Raw genomic sequence first — 22,478 nt, 5'->3', positions numbered from 1 at the left:
TTTGGGCACAAACTTGTACCTCAAAATGCCTTCTCGAAGAGGGAACCCTCCAGGCCCCTATTCCACATGCTGAGTGACACATGATCAACTTGTTCAGTCACTATAGGGGCTGGTGGTGGGAGCAAGAATATTTTCTTAAATTTCTTCACCTAAAAAGATAACCTCTCTGCTGCCCCATGTCTTGTGGCTGCTGTGAGAAGCCCATGAGAACAGATGCGCAGGCTGTGTGAGGGCAACTCTACAAACATGTAGACAGACGGATCCACATGAGTACAATGCTCATTTCTTTCTTCACCAGAGGTTCCATGGGCCTGGCCTGGCATTGGGAGGAGTGGGGTACAGTGGTAATGTCCCTGGAGAAGGGGGCTCTGATGATAGAGTTGTGAGAGGAGCTGAAAACTAGACTAGAGGTCTGGTAAAGGTGATCTAGAGCATTGTGGATGAGGAGATTCCTTCACCCCAGGGTTGGGAGGGGCATCAGAGAAAAGTTCCATGGAGGATGGCCTTGATGATTATGTCAAGTCAGAGAAGTAGGGGAAGGATTTCTGCTCAATCTGAAGCCCAATCAGTGTGAGAGGGTGTGACAGTTTGGGCAAGAGCTAGGATTCTGGACCCCTGAGGCTGAGTATTTGTATAGGTGGAGAGGAAGAACTAGAAATTAGGCTAGAAAGATAGGTCTGGGACCAAAGTATAAAAAGACCATAACTGTTCAACTAAAGTGAAGCTTAGCTAGCTAAGTTTGTCCTTCCCAAGCAAGCAAGGGGTATAGTGTAGTGGCTCTGCTACCAGACTGCCTAGGCTGGAATGCTGGCCTCACCACTTAGGAGTGGTGTAACCTGAGCAGGATTGGTATAACTCTGAGTCACAGTTTTCTCTTCTAAAAAATGGGAATAATAATATTATCCATGTTACAGAGTTGTGGTGAGAATTAAATGAAATTCTATGTGAGTGTTTACTTAGCACATAGCCTAATATATACAAAGTTCTCAATAAATGTTAGCTGCTGCTGCTGTTATTATTGTTGTTGGTCTTCTTATGATCCAAAGTACAGATGTTCAAAGTTATAGAATTCATGATATGAGTTTGAAACACTTTTTGATATAAACACACATGAGCTTGTGATTCCTTATACACAAATTTTTTTTTTGATTGTGCAGAGCCAGACTGTTTCCCAAGGAAGAGGGTCTCTTTGTTCATCTTTGTATCCTCAGCACTCAACAGAGAGTTTAGCACAAACGTAGTGCTAAGCATATGTTTGTTGAACATAGTCAAATGAGGGATCTTCAGATCTGATATCAAGCTTAGTTGCCAGTATCCACCAGTGAGGTGTGATGTTGCCACTTTCTATCTCTAGTACCAACTCTGTGCAAAGCCCTGTGTTTGGTGTCACACACATAATGGTGAACTACAGAGCTTCTGGCCTCAGAGCAGCCAGTGTGGCGAAGGAGGCGTACAACCTATGAGACCAATGCCCTGCAGTTTCCAGCTGGGGCGAGGCACTGGAGAGTGTGGCCATCCACTGAACTAAGGAATATAGGGACAAGATTAGGAAAGTGTAATGATTCTGTTTAGAACATTCTGAATTTCCACCTCTGGGCCTTTGCACTTGCTGTTCTTTCTGCCTAAAATGTTTGTTCTCTGATACTGAGATAGTGTGTGCCTTGTTTCCTTCAGGTGTCTACTCAAATGTCACCTTATTTTAGTGAGACTGGACACTTGAAATATAAAATAGCAATTCTATTCCTAGCCCCTTTATTCTACAATCCCTTAATTGGCCTTTTTTCTTAGTGATAGCATTTTTCACCTCCTGGCTTATTATTTTTATTGGTATTTATTTATTTATTGCCATTTTAATTCTCTATTTCCCATGATGATATGAAAGCTCCATGAGGGCTGACAGACAATGAATAAAATACATAAGTAACATATCTCGTATGGCAAGTGGCAAATGGCATAGAGAAAAATAGAGCAGGGAAGGGGCACAGGGAGTATTGGTGGGAGTATGCTATTTTAAACAGGGCAGTTGGGGTAGCCATTACAAAAGGTGACACTGAAGCAAAGATCTGAGGGAAACTGAGGGAGTAAACCATGAAACCATCTGGAGAAATAGCATTCCAAGCAGAAGGAACAGCAAATACAAAGGTGAGAACATACTGGAATATTAGAGGAACAACATGGCAGCCAGTGCAGCTGCAGCAGAATGAGTGTGGGGGAAAGCGGTGGGTGAAGGGGTCAGAGAAGACATGGGAGGCAGATGGTGTATGGCTTCGTGAGTCATTTTAAAGACTTTAGACTTTGTAGGATTTTGAGCTGAGGAATGACATGGTCCTAGGAAAATGTCTAGGGAGCTAGCTGTAGCAGCAAGGGAGGAAGCAGTGAGACCTAGAAGGAGGCTCCTATAGTGATCCAGGTGAGAGGCAATGGTGGCGCAGATCAGGGTGGAGGTGGTAAGAAGTAGTTGAATTCTGAATGTATTTGGCAGCTAGAACTGGTCAGACTTGGTGATGACACCTTAGATGACAGGTATGAGAAAAAGAGAGGAGTAAGGAACAAGAGCCCGCAAAAGCCCTGAGAGGGAGGGGTTGGCAAGGTGAGATCACAGCCAGAAGAGCTGGCTCTCCCAGAAGCTATGGAAGACACGGGGTTTTGTGAAAGATGGTATAGTAAGTCCCTGACTTACAAACGAGTTCCATTCCGGGAGAACGTTCGTAAGTCGGATTCGTTCGTAAGTCCAACAAAGTGAGTCTTATACACCTTTGATACAAATATACAATATAAAGCCAATGGTTGAATGATTCATGTTATAAGAACAAGCGACGTAGAACAACTTTTCACCTCGGTTCAATCTCTGAATTATTTTCATTTTTCTTTCCATGGTTATTGCTTTGCGCTTCCTAGCAGTCCCCTCTGCATCACCACTGCTTTTCCTCTTGCTTCCGGACATCCTGGGCTCTGATTGAGCACTGTACTCCTGTACACTATCGCACTGTACAGTAAGCACACAGCAGCACGACTGTGACAATGTCCGGCAGACACGTGAGCTACTTCCGCGATTTGTTCGCATCTACGAATGTTCGAAATATGAGGTCTGTTCGTATCTGTGAAAGTTCGCAACTCGAATGTTCATAAGTCAGGGACTTACTGTATTACCAAGAGTGTATGTGAAAGATGCCGCCCAGAATTCCAGCAAGATAGAAAAGATGCCATTGGATGTGTATCTGGGAAGTCACTAGTAATGCGGGCAAGGCTAGTTGGAGCAGGAGTGAGGGTGTACACCACACTGCGGTAGGGTGTCAAGAGAACGGTCTTTGAGGAAAGAGAGAATGTATGTAGCCTCCCCGTTCCAGAAGTTTGACTGCAAAGAGACGGTAGCTAAAGGGGGCCCTGGGGTTCGGGTTTGTTTTTATAAAATGGAAGGATGTGAGCTTGTATATACATTGAGGGGGAGAAATCAATCAAGTTGAAGATACAGGAGACAGGATAACTGATTGGTGGGAGGCCCTGGATAAGAGAGGTAAATGGGATCCAGAGCACCTAGAGATGAGTTAGCCTTGGCTAGGAGGACCAAGGTGGGTGGATGCAATAGAGTTTGTTGTTATGGAAAGTTAAAGATGTCATGCCTAGAAACCTCTACCTACCTTGAGGGGTGGGAGGCAAAGTCCCTAAGTGAGAGGAAAAGTGGTAGTGCGGGAGGTTCAAGGAAGCTTGCTAATATTGGACATGGTTTGAAATAGTTACTGCACAGAATGGGCAAGTTGATAAAGGCCTAATTGGGATATGACCAAGGAATGTATGGTGATCCTATTCAATTACATGAGATCCTGCTTCCTAACTATGTGGCCTTGAGCAAGTTAGTTAACCTCTTTGTGCCTCAGTAGCCTCATCTAAAAAGTGTGCTGGAGTCGAGGAAAGCCATTGAATTAAATGAGTTAGTCCATGCTCGGTGATTACTGAACACAATGCCTGGCACATAAGTCAATATTCAATGCATATTAAGTCTAGATTTCTATGATGATTATTTATTTTGATTTCTTCTATGGTGCTTATTAACCCAAGTTTAGGAATGGATGATGTCTTGAACCAAGTTTATTGTGTTACTGGGTAAGAGATTGAAGTGATTGAACAAACACTAGGTCAAAATGGACATGGGGAGGAAATGAAGACAGGGCAGGGGGGAAAATGGAAAGAAAGTAGAGGAGCAAGTGGTGCCTGAAACACAGAGCCTGGCACAGATTTGGCCTCAATAAATATTTATTGAATAAAAGAATGGAAGGTTCTATGGGGTCAAATTATACGGTTCCAGGAATGTCACTTCTGGAAAAGTAGACAGTTCTGGCTGAGAAGGGGGACCTGCATTTCCAAATGAGGCCAAGCAGGTAGGTGGTAAAATGGAGGGTACATGGTCTTATGAGAGTCAAGGAGGTGAAGGAACTTGAGGGGTATTTGAAGGGCATTTGAAGGGCATTTGAAGAACTAGAACCTGCCATCAGTCCAGCCTCTGCTTTTCTACTGCAAGGAGGCAGCCTGTGGTGAGAGAAGACTGGCAAAGTAAGTGCTAGCAAGTACACTAGTGTCTGGAAGCTAATGTCTTCTGTGACTGTAGGTGGACAGAGGTTAGAAGATACCAGGATGAAGCAGATGGTCATTCATCTTGCATCTTGGTCGAGCAGCTGGCTTGACAAAAGAAGAACAGGGTTCCCTGGGGTTAGGAAAACAATGAAGCCCCTGTAGTGTTTGGAAATAACCAGAAAAAAGTAGGGAAAGGGAAGGCTATCCCATATACCCAACCCCTGACTCTGGATTTGCCCCAGCTCCTTTAGCGTATCTCCACTGCCTGGAGCTGCCACATTTCCCTGACATGACACAATACTCACTAGTGCTAGCTCTATCATGGGGTTTAGGTCTGGGCTTCTGACAGCTAATGGGTTGCTACCCCTCTCAGCAAGACAGAGCCCTGCACACATACTGCCCAGGTCTTTGAAAATAAGTCACGACTTTCCCCCCTTTCCCCAGTGCTCACACATGAGGCAGAACAATGGCATCCTGGAAAGAGCCCTGGCCTAAGAAACAAGGAGCCCCATGTGTTCCAGTCTTGGCTCTACCATTGCCTCACTGTGTGATCTTGGGCAACTTCCTTTCCTTCTCTGGGCTTTAGTTTTTAGTTTCCATTACTGTACAAAAACTTTTATGCCTATCTCACAAAGTTATTCTAGAAGCGAATATAAATGAAATGATGAATGCATAAATAATTTGTTATCAGTCAAATCCTCTGTAGAGTCTGCAAGATAGTGGTTAAATGAATGCTGCCAGAACCCATGCATATATGGTCAATTTATTTATGACAAAGAAGCCAAGATACACAATGGGGAAAGGACATTCTCTTCAATAACTGGTGTTGGGAAAACTGGATATTTACATGCAAAAGAACGAAATTGGATCACTATCTTACACATACACAAAAGTTAACTCAAAAGGGATTAAAGACCTAAATGTAAGACTAGAAACCATAGAACTCCTAGAAGAAAATATAGGCAATAAGTTCCTTCACATGGGCCTTGGTGATGATTTTTTGGATTTTATACCAAAAGCAAAGGCAACAAAAGGAAAAATAAAAAATGGGGCTTCCTGGTCAAGATGGTGGGGTAGGCAAAGATTGTGCTTGCCTCCTCTCACGACCACATCAAAATTACAACTAAACTATAGAACAGCCATCATTGAGAACCACCTGAAGTCTAGCTGAACAGAAGTCCTACAACTAGGGACATACAGAGGAAACCACCTTGAGCCTGGTAGGAGGGGCAGAGATGCAGAATGGGCTGGTCTCGTACCTGCATGTGACCTTTAAAAACTGGAAGAGCTATCCCAGCTGCAGACATCTCCTTTGAGGAGTTCCACACCAGGCTCCTCAGCCCAGGGTTCCAGTGCTGCAAAGAGAAGTCCGCACAACTTCTTGTTGTGAAAACCACCGGATGTTGGGCTGGCTGAGTGGCATGTTGGTTAGGAGTTGGCTTGAGATGCCAGCTCTGAGCAGCAGGGCCCTGGTTTGGATCCCACATGAGGGCCAGTGGTGCTGCACCCTCTACAGCTAAGATGGTGAACAACAGCTCGACCTGGAGCTGGGCTGCCATGAGTCGCCGGCGACAGCGTAGGCTGCAGTGGGGCTGGTCGACAACTGGCATGAACTGCCGTGAGTCGCCGTCCAATGGCCAACGAGCGACTGCCTCACCCAGGAAGAGCGCAATGATAATACCAACACAGGCCAGTGAAGCAACGTCCTCCACAACTAGACTGAAGAGCAAAAGGACAGCAACTTGTCTGTTCTCCTTCCCCCAATTCCCCAGCGCTGTTCCCATCCCCTAATTCCCCAATAAAACCTTTAAAAAAAACACCGGATATTGAGGCTGAGTGAGATGGAAAGCTGCTGGAGTCCCAGGCATTCCTCTTAAAGGGACCACACACAGACTTACCCAATAACGACTAATTTGCTCTGAGCTCATTGCTGAGACAGCAGCTTGAAAGGCACCAGGGACATGTGGAGAGGAACTGAATTGTCTGGCTCAGGGTGAGGGCTACAGGGGCAGCTTTCTCCCAGACAGAAGTGCTGGCAGAATCCATGATTTCTTTGTTGAGCCCTCCCTCCTCCTGGTGTGCAGACACAGGTGTCCACCATATCTGAGTCTCCATCAACCTGGCCAACACTGGTCTCCATGCTCTGGTGATTCCCTAAGACTCACTCCTACCCAAATTTCAGGCCTACACAAGCCACTTCCAGTGGCTTTTCCATTCAAATGGCCTGTCTTGGCTCATGCTGCGGACTTTCCTAAAATCTCTCAAAGGTTTACAAACCCCCCAAAAGCAGCATCTGGCCTCAGCATGCCCCATACCACTTACTGAGAAGCCCCAAGCTCAGCACTAGTGGCAGCCAGCCTTGATTCACGGCTTGACCTCCAAGATCAGCACAGGTGATAGCCATCTGCATATTGCTTTGCAGCTTATGCCAGGTGGCCCACAGAAGGGAATAGACTGTGGCTAAACTTAGCCTGAGGCAGGGCTCCTCCCAGGAGGCCCTGGGGCTGGCATGCCCAGTGGCCAGCTTCAGACTGAGCTGAAGCTGGCCACCTCCAAGGATGACACATTCAAAGGATAGAATGGGCAGCCACCAGAGACCCACTAAAGTGAATCCTGCTCTGTGGATCATCCTTTGCACAACAACTCCTCCACTGTAGTCATGGCCAGTCCTCACAACCAACTAATCATCCTGAGGGGCAATCCTTCCCATTGATGTATAGACAGCAACTAAGTCTCAGCCAAGGTACACACAACCCACACAAGGAACACACCTGGAGCACCCAGCTCAGGTGAACAGGGAAACTGCACCACTGGGCCCCACATGACGCCTACTATATAAAGCCACTCTACTAAAACCAGGAGGCACAGCAGCCCTGCTTAATACATAGAAAGAGACACAGGGAGGCTGTCAAAATGGGGGAGACAAAGAAACATGTCCCAAATGAAAGAATAGAACAAAGCTCTAGAAAAAGAACTAAACAAAATGGAGACTAGCACTCAGCCAGATGCAGTGTCCAGAACACTGGTTATAAGTATGGTCAGTAATCTCAGTAAGAACTTCAACAAAAAGATAGGAAACATAAAAAACAACCAGTCAGAAATGGAATACAATACCTCAAATAAAGACTACATTAGGGCCGGCCATGTGGCGCGATGGTTAAGAACTGACTTGGGACGCCAGAGGGCCCCGGTTTGGATCCCACATATGAGGGCCAGTGACACTGCCCTCCACAGCTAAGATGCTGAACAACAGCTCAACCTGGACCTGGGCTGCCATGAGCTGCCGGCAATGGCATAGGCTGCAGCCCCTGTGGCAGTGGGTTGCCATGGGCTACTGTGTGTAGCCAGCAGCCAGTGTGAGTGGACAGCAGCCACAGTGAGTGGCCGTCCAGAAGCCGGCAACTGATGTGCCTCGCCCGGAAAGAGTGCAATGATGGTGCCAACTTGGGCCAGTGAAGCAACGTCCTCCACAACTAGACTGAAGAACAAAAACGACAGCAACTTGTCTGTTCCCCTTCCTCCAATTCCCCAGCGCTGTTCCCATCCCCCAATTCCCCAATAAAAAAATCTTAAAAAAAAAGACTACATTAGAGGTAATCAACAGTAGATTAGATGAAGCAAGAATCAAACCAGCGACTTAAAGATAAGATAGCATAAACCACTGAATCAGAGCAACAAAAAGAAAAAAGAATTTAAAAAATGATCATAGTTTAAGGGGCCCCTGAGACAATGTAAAGCATACCAACATTCGCATCATAGGGGTACCAGAAGGAGAAGAGAGCGAGCAAGGAATTGAAAACCTATTTGAAGAAATAATAATGAAAACTTCCCTAACCTGGTGAAGGAAATAGACATATAAGCCCAGGAAGTGCAGAGAGTCCCAAACAAGATGAACCCAAACACCACGACACACCATAATTAAAAAGCCAAAGGTTAAAAGACAAAAAATCTTTTTTTAAAAAAATACTCATAGCATTGTTTATTAAATGCAGAAGCCTTCTTAAAAATAATCAAATATTGTACTTGCTTTATGCATTTGTCTGTAGACCTGGATTCTCCCCTGTTCTCCTCCACTTCAGTCTTTTCCTTCCTTTGTCCTTCAAGTATTTTTTCTGTGCTGACTTTTCCAAGCCAGGATCCTGCTCTGATGTGTGCAAGGTCTCTGCCTGTTTGAATCCAACAAAGAAAGAATCTTAAAAGCAGCAAGAGAAAAGCAGTTAGTTACCTACAAGGGAGCTCCCATAACATTGTCAGCTGATTTCTCAACAGAAACTTTGCAGGCTAGAAGGGATTGGTGCGAAATATTCAAAGTGATGGAAAGCAAGGACCTACAACCAAGATTACTCTACTCAGCAAAGCTATCATTTAGAATTGAAGGACAGATAAAGAGCTTCTCAGACAAGAAAAAGCTAAAGGAGTTCATCACCACCAAGCCAGTATTAGAGAAAATGTTAGAGGAATTTCTAGAAGAAAGAGAAGAAAGATAAAAAATATGAATAAAAATAGCAATAACTACATATCTATCAACAATTACTTTAAATATAAATGGATTAAATGCTAAAATCAAATGATAGTGTGGCTGAATGGATAAGAAAACAAGGCCTTTACATATGCTGCTTACAAAAGACTCACTTCAGATCAAAAGACACACACAGATTGAAAGTAAAGGGATGAAAAAATGTATTTCATGGAAAGGGAAATGAAGAGAAAAAAAAGCTGGAGTAGCAGTACTCATATCAGACAAAATAGGTTTTAAAACAAAGGCTATAACAAGAGATAAAGAAGGACCCAGTAGGGCCGGCCGAGTGGCTTAGTTGGTTAAGAGTTCACTCAAGAGTGTGAGCTCTGAGCAACAGAGTTGCCAGTTCAATTCCCGGCCCGAGCTGAGCTGCCGCTGAGCTGCCAACAGGTGGCAGGATGGCTCAGCTAAAAAAAAAAAAAAAAAGGACCCAGTAATGCCACTTACGGGTATTTATCTGAAGAAACCCAAAACACTACTTGGAAGGGTTGTGTGCATCCATATGTTCATTGCAACATTATTTACAATAGCCAATATATGGAAGCAACCTGGGTGACCTTCGATGAATGAATGTATAAAGAAGTGGTACACATGTACAATGGAATATTACTTAGCCATAAAAAAGAATGAAATCTTGCCATTTGAAACAACATGAATGGACCTAGAGGGCATTGTGCTGAGTGGAGTCAGACAGAGAAAGACAAACGCCATAAGATTTCACTTACATGTGGAATCTAAAGAACAAAATATACAAACAAAACAGAAACTCATAGATACAAAGAACATTTTCATTGTTGTGAGATAGGAGGGGTGTTGGGGGAATGGGTGAGAAAGGGAAAGGGATTAAGAAGTACAAATTGGTAAATACAAAATAGTCATGGGGATATAGAGTATAACCTAAGAAATATAGTTGATAATATTGTAGTAATTATGTATGGTTTTAGATGGATACTAGATTTATCAGGGTGATCACTTTGTGAGTTATATAAAATGTCTAATCACTATTGTTGTACACCTGAAACTAATATAATATTGTATGCCAACTGTAATTGAAAAATAAAAAAAATATTTTAAAAAAACCCCAAATGGGACTACATGAAACTAAAAAGCTTGTGCACAGCAAGGGAAACCAGCAATATGAAAAGGCAACCTACAAAATGGGAGAAAATATTTGCAAATCATATACATATGATAAAGGAGTTAATATTTAAAATATATAAAGAATTCATACAACTCAATAGCAAAAAAAATCTGATTAAAAAATGGGCAGAGGATCTGGAGAGACTTTTTTTTCAAATAAAATATAGAGATGGCCAACAGGTACGTGAAAAGGTGTTCAGTATCAATAATCGTCAGGGAAATGTAAGTCAAAACCACAATGAGATATCACTTCACACCTGTAAAAATGGCTATTATCAAAAAAGACAAGAAATAACAAGTACTGATGAGGATGTGGAGAATAGGATACGCTTGAGCATTGTTGGTGGGAATGAAAACTGGTGCAGCCACTATAGAAAACAGTATGTAGGTTCCTCAAAAAATTAAAAATAGAACTACCTTATGATCCAGCAATTCCACTTCTGGGTGTTTATCTGAAGAAAATGAAAACACTAACTCAAAAAGATATATGTATCCATGTTCATTGCAGCATTATTTATAATAACTAAGATATGGAAGCAACCTAAGTGTCCATCCGTGGATGAATAGATAACGAAAATGTGATGTATATATACAATGAAATATTATTCACTCATAAAAAATGAAATCTTGCCATTTTCAACAATAAGGATGGACCTTGAGGGCATTATGCTAAGTGAAATAAATCAGATAGAGAAGACAAATAATGTATAACCTCACTTTTATGTGCAATCTACATTTTTTAATGACCTTATAGATACAGAGAACAGATTGGTGGTTGCCAGAGGTGGGGTTGGGGTTGTTGTCAGAGGTGGGGTTGGGGGGCTGGAGGGTCAAAAGGTACAAACTTCCAGTTACAAAATAAGTAAGTTATGGGGATATAATTTACAGCATGGCGACTATAGTTAATAATACTGTATTGCATATTTGAAAGTTGCTAAGAGTGTAAATCTTAAAAGTTCTCATCACAAGAAAAAAATTTTGGGCCGGCCGAGTGGCGCGATGGTTAAGAACTCGCTTGGGATGCCAGAGGGCCCCGGTTCGGATCCCACATATGAGGGCCAGTGACACTGCCCTCCACAGCTAAGATGCTGAACAACAGCTCAACCTGGAGCTGGGCTGCCATGAGTCGCCGGCGACGGCGTGGGCTGCAGTCCCTGTGGCAGTGGATTGCCATGGGCTACCGTGTGTGGCCAGCAGCCAGCGTGAGCGGCCAGCAGCCAGCGTGAGCGGCCAGCAGCCGCAGTGAGCGGCCGTCCAGAAGCCGGCGACTGATCTGCCTTTCCCGGGAAGAGCGCAATGATGGTGCCAACTTGGGCCAGTGAAGCAACGTCCTCCACAACTAGACTGAAGAACAAAACGACAGCAACTTGTCTGTTCCCCTTTCCCCAATTCCCCAGCACTGTTCCCATCCCCCCAATTTCCCAATAAAAATCTTTAAAAAAAAAAAAAACAAGAAAAAAATTTTGTAACTATGTATGGTGACAGATATTAACTAGGTTTATTGTGGTGATCATTTAACAATATGTGCAAATATTAAATCATTATGTTGTACACCTGTAACAAATATAATGTTATATGTCAATTATATCTCAATTTAAAAAATGTAATGCTGCCAGATTTGCCCTGGGAAATTAGAGAACATGTTCTCAGTACTTTCAGCAAGTGAATCCTATGACTGTGCATGCCCTGTTCTAGGAACTGAAATCTTCACATCTAAAAGAACAGGGTATTCAGGGTCCTCTCCTGTCTACTCCCCAGCCTAGTTCTTGTTCAAATACATTGAACTTGAACCAAACTTAACTGGTTATCCAAACTGCCCTGCTTTTTTCTCACTTCTGTCTTTGCTCACTGAGTATCCTTCCAGTCATAACTTTTATTTCCTCTGTACTGATTAAAACCCTTACCCCAAGTCAAGGCCAAGATCAAATGCCACCTCTTCCATCAGACTTTTCCTCAAGATAGCAGCTGAAGGGGATCTCTTTGGTTTCTTAGTTCCAACAGGCCATTTTGCATGTTGGATCTAGTCTTTGGGGGCCACCTTTCTGAATAAAGGAAAATAATTTTTCTATTGCAGGAGAGAATGCAGACTAATCAGTGGCATGGGAAGAGCAGAGGCAGCCCCAGGCTTACGGCAGTGCCATAAAGTAAGAGAGGGAAGTAGGGCAGGAAGGAGGGAGGGAAGAAGCAAGGCAAGAAAGGGAGGTCAGGAGGAGATAGGGAAAGAGGGAGAGGAAGAAGGAGGGAAGGGGCCTAAGTCAATTGAAAGGGTTAAGATTTGGCTTTCTTGGAAGCTGGTGGCTGTAGTGGGGAGTAGGGGGCAGAGGAGACTAGGTTATCATCTGGGACCAATGCCAACAAGAGACTAAAAGGCCAAGGGAGAGATTCCATTCTAGGAACGACATCACCTCTTCCTCCTCCTCACACCTCCTAAGGAAGGTTGCCTCAGAAGATTCATCATCAGAATTTGAGATGATCTATTCCAACCCCTGGCCTATTGTCTGGATGGGAATGGTTAGGCCTGGGGAGCAGAAGGGACTAAGGCACAGACCTTGAAGTTGTCTCTGCCCACCAGCAGCACAGGCAACTGAAAATATAACAGCCAATAACATGGACACTTAACTTTGTCGGGGTCTCAGCCTGCTCATCTGGGAAATGGAGCTAAGAGTTTCAGCCATTTCTCCGGGCCTAGAATTTGGTATGCTCCTACAGCCTCCTCATGTGCAAGTCCTTTGAAATTCCCACTGTAGCCACATGCTTTCATGGGTCAACCAGAGAGTCTGTGTCCCAGATGCCACAGAGGAGACCACCCTGGCCAGCCTCCATTTGAAGGGTGCACTTTCCTGGGGGCCTATAGCAGATGGAGTTGCTGAGGTTGACTCCTAAGGCCCAAGGGCCCTGACTTAGGGGATGGGAAACAGAGCCACGGGAACTCACTCCTAAGAAGGGAGCTGGGGCTGCCTGCCCTGAGGCCGTCTGTCTATGTTTACAGCCCAGTCCTTCAGCTCTCTTGCTCCTTGAAGATAAACAGTCTGCACTACTCTCCAAAATGCCTAAGAATGAAAGTCTGGAAGTCAGGACCACAGAGATAGATTACCAGTTATCTTGCCTTACTTCCTATAGTCTCTCAGGCACTAGGAGCTAGGGAGAGTTGGAGAAGTAATAGGTGAGAGAGAGAAGTCAGTACAAGACCCTGTTCCCTGCCTGCCTTTCCCTATGATAGGAGATCATGATGTAGGGGGGTTGTGAAGGCAGGTCCCAGGAAGATCTTTAAACATCTATAGTGCTTCCCAGGTACAAATTATCTGGGTTCTCCTACCCCAGCCCTTCATCTTGTATCTTGTTCATTGCTATCCACATCCCCACTGAGGTGTTGTGCAGGAGAAATGCAAGAAGGTACCATGGAAGGATAAAGGTTTAGCAAAATGAGGGTGCCTGGATCTGAATGTGGGTGGTTATCTGTGCTGGTCCTGCTTTCCTGCTTCTCCTGCTCTTCTGCACATTATAGGAGACTGACCACTGTATTTCCTGGGATATCCCATCAATCATCTTCTGGCTGTGTTCAACCAATGGGAGGCACTGGTGGGAGGGTAGGAAAAATGGAGAAGCCAGGGTATTTAGCCTCCACCTTTTGTGCTTCTGGTGGTATCTCTGCTGTGTATATTCTATGGCTCCTGCTGTCAATATACTTCTGGCTGTGCTGTGTGATCCCAGCTCTAGACTCAGGTCACATCATCTCCTCCTACTGTTCCTCTATTCCTCACCTTCCCCTGTTCTGCCTTATATTACAAGGGGCCTGACCCTTGTAGGTTGTATTTCTCAGGCTCTCGTATTAGTTGACTTCCAGTTTCCTCCAATGAGAGAGACATTGGAGGCAGACTGAAGGGCAAGAATGAGGGAAAGGAGAGGGTGTTTCTTCCTTTCTTATGGTTTGGGCAGCGTCTATCTTCTACGATTCTAGCATCCATGGACAGGCTTGTGATTCCACTTTCCATCAGATGACCCCTCTCCCTGGACTCTGTACATCTCCCTCACTCCTTCAGCCTAGGGGTGGTCTTGGCCTCCTGATGCCACTAATCTCTTGGTTGCCTTCCTGTCCTGCTTGGATTCTCTGCCTATCACCTATGTAAGCAGTTTCTTTTCTGCATTAAATTCTGTCATATTTGGTAGTTTGTTTTCCCAGTTTGATCTTGATTACAAACTGGACTAGTGGGAATGCAGCTTATGATTCAAGGTGAATGAATGGGAGACTCCTTGGTCACTTGACTCAAAATAATAGGGGATTTGGTGACAGCCCCTGAAAAGGTGCATTTCAGCTGCCAAAGAAATGGAGGGAGGTAAAAGGGCTGAGCAAGCTGATGCTACCCCTCCACCCACTTGAATTCTTCAGGACCTTGCTTCTAGAACATCACAGCTCCAAATTCTCTCAAGGATTTTGGCTGGGGAGTGTGGGCCATTGGGTTAGTTTGCTGTTTTTCTCTTTCAGTGGCAAGGACTCCTGTACCTGTCAAATACCAGACCATTAGTTTTCCTCATGGCCAACCAGACCCCTCCCTCCAGTTAGCCCCCCGCACACACACACCAGACACAGCAGCCACCAGGACTGATTTTGTTGATTTTATTGTGGAGGATAATACAGGAAAGCAGCTCCAAGTGAGTGGGTAGATCTCTATGGTGCCCTCCAGCTACCTGGATCCCCAGGTGGTTTTTGGAAGCATTGTGGGTTTGGGTAGACTGAAAGTTTACAATTGGTGTTTAAGGTAGCTAATCAACACAGGGGGAATATCCAGCTTGTCGATGGCTTGTGGCCGGCTGGTCTGGCGCAGGGCTCTGCAGATAACTAAACGGGCCTGTGACAGTAGTGACCGTGGAGTGGCTACAGCAAGGAGAAACAGGTCATGAGAAGCAATTCTCAGGGTAATTTTCCCATCCAAGGCTGCTTTCTCCCGGCCCTGGCTACTGCAGCCCTAAATGTTCTCTCCCTTCTAATAAATGTCCCCCACCCTCCCCTCAATACATGGTACCAGTGGGAACACACTGAGCCCTAGAGAGAGCATGTTCAAGGTCACAAAGCAGTCACTGGCAGAGCCAGAACAAGATATTAGGCTAGTGCTATCCCCCCACCTCATCTTAGTGATCCTGCCCCTATTAAGGAGTATGTAACCTCTTCTCCACTGGGGCCCCAGAAGAAGGAAGAAGATGGTGTTTTCTCCATTTCATCCCAGAAGGATTGGCTTGGGGTTGGTTTGGGGTCCTGGAACTGCCACACCAAGAAAGCTTATAGGATTGACCTGCTTGACACTCACCTCGGGCCTGTAGCAGCAACGCAGTGCCTTTATCATCTTGTGAGTTCAGGTCCAGGGGGATAGATGGAAGGTAGATGTTAGCACCAAAATCAATTAACAGCTGGATGTACTCTGGATCACAATTATGGTGGAGGCAAATTTCAAGGAGGGTGCGAGGCCGTGGGACATGAGCTAATAGGCGCTGGTCAGTGCAGTTGTAGTTGGGGTCCGCCCCATGGAGCAAAAGCAGGCGGAAACAGTCAAGGTGCCCATAGACTGCAGCCAAATAGAGGGGGCCAGAACATGAAGCTATGTTTGATGCCCAGACTGGTAGTTTAGCTTTGACATTGGCATCTGCACCGTGGCCTAGGAGCTCCTGCAAGATGGCAACAGCACCATCACGTGCAGCTGTGAGCACGGGAGAGCAGTTGTTGTAGACGCTACCACCCGGACAGGCACCAGCTTCCAAAAGCACACGCACGCAATCCAGATGGCCATGGCTGACGGCGGTAAAAAGTGGTGTCTGGGCCTTGACATCTAAGCTGTCAACGTCAGCGCCATGTGCCAGGAGGACCTGCAAACAACTAAGGTGGCCATAAGAAGCAGCCAAGCGCAAGGGTGTCCCAGGAACGCCCCAGCCACTCCTACTGTTGATGAAACGTTTGTAACGCTCCTGGCTCAAAAGCTGGTCCAAGGCATAGGAGTCGTTGTTGTACACTGCTTGATTGAGAGCCTGCTTCTCCCCTGTGTCAGTATCCTCCTCATCTTTGTCAGGCTGCAGGAGGGAGAAGATCTTGGTGATGTCCATGAGGTTCATTCTGGCTGATTGGAGCAGAACTATTCTCATTATGGGGAGGAGGATACACCAGATCTGTGGGTGACAGAAATGGGAGAGAGGCTGAGGGCCCCCATCAAAAGCCTGGATGCCAGCCCTTGTCCCACACCCTTCACCATCAGGCTCTTCATTCACATGTCCTCTGCCTATAACTCCCACTCCCATCTTATTTCAGGCCCCAGAGATGGCTGCCTAAACAGATCAGGCCTTTTCACAGCTTGGTGCCTTTGCATGTACTGTTCTGCCTGCCCTTCAAACTCCTACTTCTCGAAGGCCCTCCCTAATCTCTTCCTCCCACTCTCAGGGATTCCAAAGGATCACAACTAGAATTTAGTGATGAACTTCCACATAACATTTCCACTTATCTGTGCTTCATTTGTGTGTAAACTCCAGAGCGAGGGTGCCTGTTTTCATCTTGTACTCCTCCACTCCCAGTAGGGCCAACATCATGGCCATGGACTTGGTAGATGCATCTTCCTTAGTTCAGAATGTGTGAACTAATGAGGTAGCTCTGGTCTAGCAGTTGCTAGGCCAACAGAATGGCACTTTGTGAAGTTAAGCTCTCATCCCTGAGCATTCTGATATCAATACCACCTCTTAGTCTTTTAGATGAAGTTCAACTTCTTCACAGCCCCTCGTATGTGACCTCCCCTCAGACTTATGCCCCATGCTTCAGGCAACAGAGTTGCTTAGGAAATGGATGTTGAATGACATTTATTGATCAAATAAAAAGTGGCATTACAAGGAACACACTTCAAGTAAAATAGTCAAAGAGATGGTAGGAAATACTTGAGGTTTCCAGGGCAAGTCTTCTTTTTTGGTGACAACTGGTTCCTGACCACTTCAATCCAGGAGCCTCTGTGATTGCCAACGCCTCCTTGGATCCCATGGCTTCCCCGTCCTTCTGGATCAAGTCTTGTCCCATCTTCTTTACCCCACCCAGCCTTGTCTCAACCCTCAACTCATCTCTCTCCATTATCCCCAGACCCTATGAAATCACCCATGACCCAGTGACTGACTGGACCTAACCTTGACCTTAACAGTCCTGTTTCTAGTGCAGCACAGTCAAAATCATCCACCTCAATATGTAATGTCATCATCAAGGTAAGCTGGTAGGTTTTTCAGAGTTCCAGAGTCTCTACTCTCCCATACCCTGCAGCAATGGTCTCGGGGCAATTCTCAGGGTACTTCTCCCATCCAAGGCTGCGTTCTCTCTGCTCTGGCTACTGCAGCCCTAAATGTTCTCTCCCCTCTAAGAAATGTCCCCCACCCTCCTCTCAATACATGGTACCAATGGGGACATACTGAGGCCTAGAGAGGGCATATTCAAGGCCACAAAGCAGTCATTGGCAGAGCCAGAACACCTTCTTTTATTCACTGTCCACCTCCACCCCTCTTTGTTATCCTGGGACCTCAGGTACACACCTTATAGAAAAAAATTGTGAGGTGGGTGGGGTCTCCCTCAACTTTAGACCTCTCCCCACCCACAAACATCAATTCCATATATATTCTTATTATTTATTCACTTTTGAGTGCAACTAAAGAAGAGGATTTTAGAAATCAGGCAGACCTAAGTTAGCAACTTAGCAACCCCAGTTCCTAGCTGAGTAAACTTGGGCAAGACTCTTCCATTCTTTGGGACTCAGTTTCCTCATCTACAAGACAGAAATGATAGTCCCTGCCTCATGGGTCTGTTAAGAGGGAGAGAACTACTATATATTTAGATCTTTAAGGTGAGCTTCCTCTCTCTGTACCTTCAACCTCCTCATTGGCTCCTCCTTAACCATCTTAAGAAACAAAACAAAACACTTCTATGGTCCTTTGTCCCATTCTAGCTACCTTCCTCTTCATCTCTCTCTTCTTCATCAAACACATCTAAAAAGTAGTCTACTGTCTACTTTCACATCTCTCATTCACTTCTCTACCATCTTCAGTCTGACTCCACCCACCCTCAATCACACACTGAGATAGTCTTTTAAAAAGCCACCCTTGTGGTTAAATCAACAGGCTGCTTCTCAGATCTTTCCTCCTCAAACTTGTCTGGGATATCTCTCCCCAACGACCACTTCCTCCTACATGGTCCTCCCTTGGCTTTCTGACCAGCACACTCTCCTGATTTTTCTCACCTCTATTCTCATCTGAAATAGTTTTGTTCCCCCTTGTTCTCTCTTTGATCCCCTTCTCTCCAGTCTCAGAGCTGTAGCTCTCACTTTTATTTTGATGATTTCAAGCCTATCACTCCAAGCCCCCAAGCTCTCTCTTCAGCAGAAAGTATATATTCACTGAGTTTCTTCAGGCACTTCAAAGTCAGCAGTATCATACTACCACTACCATCACCACTATCACAAAACTTGATCCATATCTTAGTTCCTCACCACCCACCTGGTCAATCAAAACAAAAGCCCAAGACCCACCTCATTCTTCTTATCTCTTCGTCCACTCCCATCCAATTGGTCATCAAATCCTGTGGATTTCACTTTTTAGAGATATCTGTATAGGCAAAACCCGCCCCCCTTAGGCCCATACCCCATTGCCAGTGCTTTATCTAGGCTCCCATCATCTTTTGCCTCAACTGTTATAATCATCTCCTAGCTAGTTTTCCTTTTCAATATTTTCTCCACATTTTGGCTAAAGGGATCATTTAAAAATACAAATCTTGTCGGTGCCAATCCCCTGTTTTAAACCCCTTAATGGCTTCCCTTTCTTTCAGAGTATAGCCCAGATGTCTTATCCTGGCTCAGAGGTCCTTCATGAGCAAATCTTGGCCAGCATCTCCAGCCTTACATCCTACTAATACTCTATTTAGACCCCAAGATCCAATGATAAGAGAAGAGAAATGATGGCTCTCCGTGTATATATCATGCTTTCTTCTGTCACATGCAGTTTCTTTGATGGATTAGTTCCTGCAGAGTTTGCGCTCTTATAGCACTATAGAAGTCATCACACCGTATTGTAACTCCTTCTATATGGGTCTGTTTTGCTCCTGCTGCAGATTAAGAGGCCATATAGGGTAGTGGTAAAACATGGATGGGCATTCTGCTTCAATCTCAGGTCCACCATTTAGCTGTGTGACCTAGGGCTGGCAGATCACTTAATCTCTCTGTGCTCATTTCTTCATCTGTATAGAGAGGATGATAGTAGTACCCGCCTCATAGGGTTACTGTCAGGATTAAATGGGTAAATGCATATTAAGTATTTAGAATAGCACCTGAATGTAGTACTCAGTAACCATTGTTACTGTGATGATCATTATCACTTAGTTGTTGTTGTTATTTTACTTAAAACAACAGACATTTATTATCTCACAGTTTCTGTGGGTCAGAGATTCAGGAGCAACTTAACTGGGTAGTTCTGGTTCAGGGTGTCTCAGGTGGTGGCATTCAGGTTGTTGGCAGGGGCTACAGTCACCTGAAGGCTTGACTGCAGCTGGCAAATTCATCTGCCTCCACAGTGGCTCACTCACATGGCTGTTAGCAGAAGGCCTCAGGTCCTCACTAGCTTCTGGCAATAAGCCTCCATTTCCTACCATATGGGCCTCTCCATAGGCTACTTGAGTATCCTCATGACATGGCATCTGGCTTGTCCCAAAGCAAGTGATCCCCAGAGAGAGCAAACAAAAAGAAAGCTGCAGTGCCTTTTATTATCTAGTCTCAGAAGTCACATAACATTAACTCAACTTTATTCTATTTGTTAGAGGTAAGTCACTATGTCCAGCCCACACTCATGGGGAGGGGGATTAGGTTTCATCTCTTGAAGGAAGGAGTATCAAGTAATTTTCACTTAGGTCTTATACAACTATTGCTCCCTACTTAAAGTCCTATAACCTCAATGCTGGAATGCACCTAATAAATAATTTAACTTAATTTCTTCAATTTAGAGATGGGAAAACCAAAGCTCAGAGGAGAGCAGGGAATGTTTCCTAAGGTCACATAGCTGATATTGTCAGTTGTTTCATTAGCAGGAACCCAGAACACACCTACAATATTGTGTTTTTGAGAGGTAATGCTGTATTGTTCCCATTTTGTGGCTGGAGGAAACTGAGGCCTAAGAGAGTAAGGGATTTGCCAGCTCCCTTACATCAAGGCAATGACAGAGCCAGAAATAGAATCCATGTTTCCCTACTCCCCATCCTGTTTTTGTATTGCAACCTGAAAAATGAACCATGACCCTCCCCCTTGCCTCAAGCAGAGTCACACTGCAGCTCCCAGAATCCTCAGCTTTGAGGGCCATGCTGAATTCCAGGGACTTCAGTCATGGAAGGTTTCTTTACAAATAATTTCTTCTGGCAGCCAGCAAAAATTCCCTTCTTACTATTTTATTTTGGGGAGTTGTGTCCAGGAAGATGAAGAAGGCAGGGAGTGTGGAAGAAAATGTTGAAGCTCTCACCAAGGTCATACCATAAGCCCACAGGAGGGCCCATCTAATGAACCTCCAGAGGGAAATCAAGCCAGGGACCCCAGCTAGCTTGGGCACTTATGTGGATTGAGCCTTAGTAGGTAGGATAACCAAATCTAAGTACTCTGTCTAACCTCACCTTGTTGTGGTTTATTAATCAAAGAGTTATTATGTGACAATTCCATGCAAAGATCCCCTTCCTCATCCCCAAAGTGAAGGGGTTTTAAACATGTGTGTGTGTGTGTGTGACAGAGAGAGAGAGAGAGAGAGAGAGAGAGAAGAGAGAGAGAGAGTGGCCTCTGTGGCAATCTGGTTAAATATCTGGTCATCTCTCAGAATTATTTTAATACATAAAATACATTAAAGGAAACAAATTATATTGAAATACAACTATCCAAATATTTTTAAAACTGCATGATACATGTTCCTTATTAACACATTAAATAACAAGATCTACTAATAATTTTTATGTGATGATGAGCATTAATGACAATTCCAGATCTCTGCCATGACTGTAATATGATAAGAAATGTCTGTCATTTCTTCTGGTGACCAAGTTACAGGAACTAGTAATAGAACTGCCATTTGCTGCCTGTATTCATCCTTGAAGGAAATAGTAAATTTCTAGTTAGAGGTTATGGGGATAAAAGGTGATTGTTTGCACCATCTATGTTTTTGGACCCTTTGAATTCTATCTAAGTCCCTCTTGAGGGTCTATGAATCCAGGTTAAGAGCTCTTACAGGAGAGTGGCTGGTTTCCGTGGGCTCTGGAACAGTCCTCCAGGCATTAGTAAACTATTTTTAAGCCTCACTTTCCTCCCCCCACCCTGAGGAGCTCTATCTACCCTTCTGCCCTTGAGCCCACCCTGCTGCACCACCCCCTACAGATTCACAAATACCACACAAGGTCACAAAGACAAACCTTTATACTCCCTGTATTGTATAAGGGCAATTTCCCTCAAAAACCATGTCCATTTGGACCCCAAAGCCTAGGCAGACACATCCTCTTGGGATAGACACAGCAGGAAGCCCCCATCATATCCCTCTTTCCTTCTGCGGACAGATTTCCCTACAAACCTCCCAAGTGCCCCCAGGAACCAGACTCAGTGGGAATAACCTACAAAGGGTGTTAGCCACAGATCCATGGGCCTGCAGGCCTAAGGGTTCACTCCTCCCTGGCAGTGTTGTGGGGTCCTAGCCTTCAGGCACTCACCAGGCTTCCACCTGAGGCCACGCTGCCTATGGTCGCCGCTGCCTCTGCCCCTCTGTGAAGCACTGGGCCTTGGTGGCCCCTCCTTGGGGAGCCCCTCCTGCCCCAAGGCCAGAGCAGGCTGGACTCTCAGTTCCCACTGTTAACAAATACCTCCTAAAGGCTAGGCGTTGGTTCCTGGGCTGACTAGGTCCAAGGGGCTAATTTTAGGCTACTCTCCTCCCCACATTCTCAGGGCCGTGTTATCTTACTAGTGCCATTCTGGGAGTGATCCCAGTCAGAAGAGGGGGGCCATGCATGGGGAAGTCCTGGAAGGACTGACTGACAGATAGACAGGTGCCTGGTGAGGCCAGGGCTCAGGCTCCTAGTGAGTCCCAGTGTACTTCTCCCCATCATTCAAATGGGCTACACCATTAGACCCCTGAGCCACACCTTCCTCTATTCAGGGGCCTCTATTTTTCTCTCCTTAACTTATCCTCTCTGGATTTTCTTTTCCTTTTTTGAAGGTCCATCAACACATCACCCTCC

The 22,478-nt window shown here is 45.1% G+C and overlaps 1 protein-coding gene across 2 annotated transcripts; it reads right to left on the bottom strand.

Annotated features, from left to right (window-relative positions):
• Nucleotides 1-14,829: 14,829 nt before the first annotated feature.
• On the bottom strand, nucleotides 14,830-22,124 carry ASB12 (ankyrin repeat and SOCS box containing 12). 2 transcript variants are annotated; one of them, XM_019656096.1, is made up of 4 exons: nucleotides 21,954-22,124; nucleotides 18,760-18,809; nucleotides 15,532-16,381; nucleotides 14,830-15,101 (listed from the first exon to the last, which is right to left on the bottom strand). In XM_019656096.1, exons 3-4 carry the CDS (start codon nucleotides 16,355-16,357, stop codon nucleotides 14,968-14,970), a joined length of 960 nt encoding a protein of 319 aa, XP_019511641.1. In that variant the 5' UTR covers nucleotides 16,358-16,381; nucleotides 18,760-18,809; nucleotides 21,954-22,124; the 3' UTR covers nucleotides 14,830-14,967. The 2 variants fall into 2 exon arrangements, with proteins under 2 accessions (XP_019511641.1, XP_019511642.1); XM_019656097.1 differs by lacking the exon at nucleotides 18,760-18,809.
• Nucleotides 22,125-22,478: the final 354 nt, after the last annotated feature.

This window comes from Hipposideros armiger, unplaced genomic scaffold (genome assembly GCF_001890085.2).
Source record: "Hipposideros armiger isolate ML-2016 unplaced genomic scaffold, ASM189008v1 scaffold_254, whole genome shotgun sequence".
Taxonomy (NCBI): Eukaryota; Metazoa; Chordata; class Mammalia; order Chiroptera; family Hipposideridae; genus Hipposideros; species Hipposideros armiger.
This window is presented reverse-complemented; position numbering and strand designations above follow the sequence as displayed.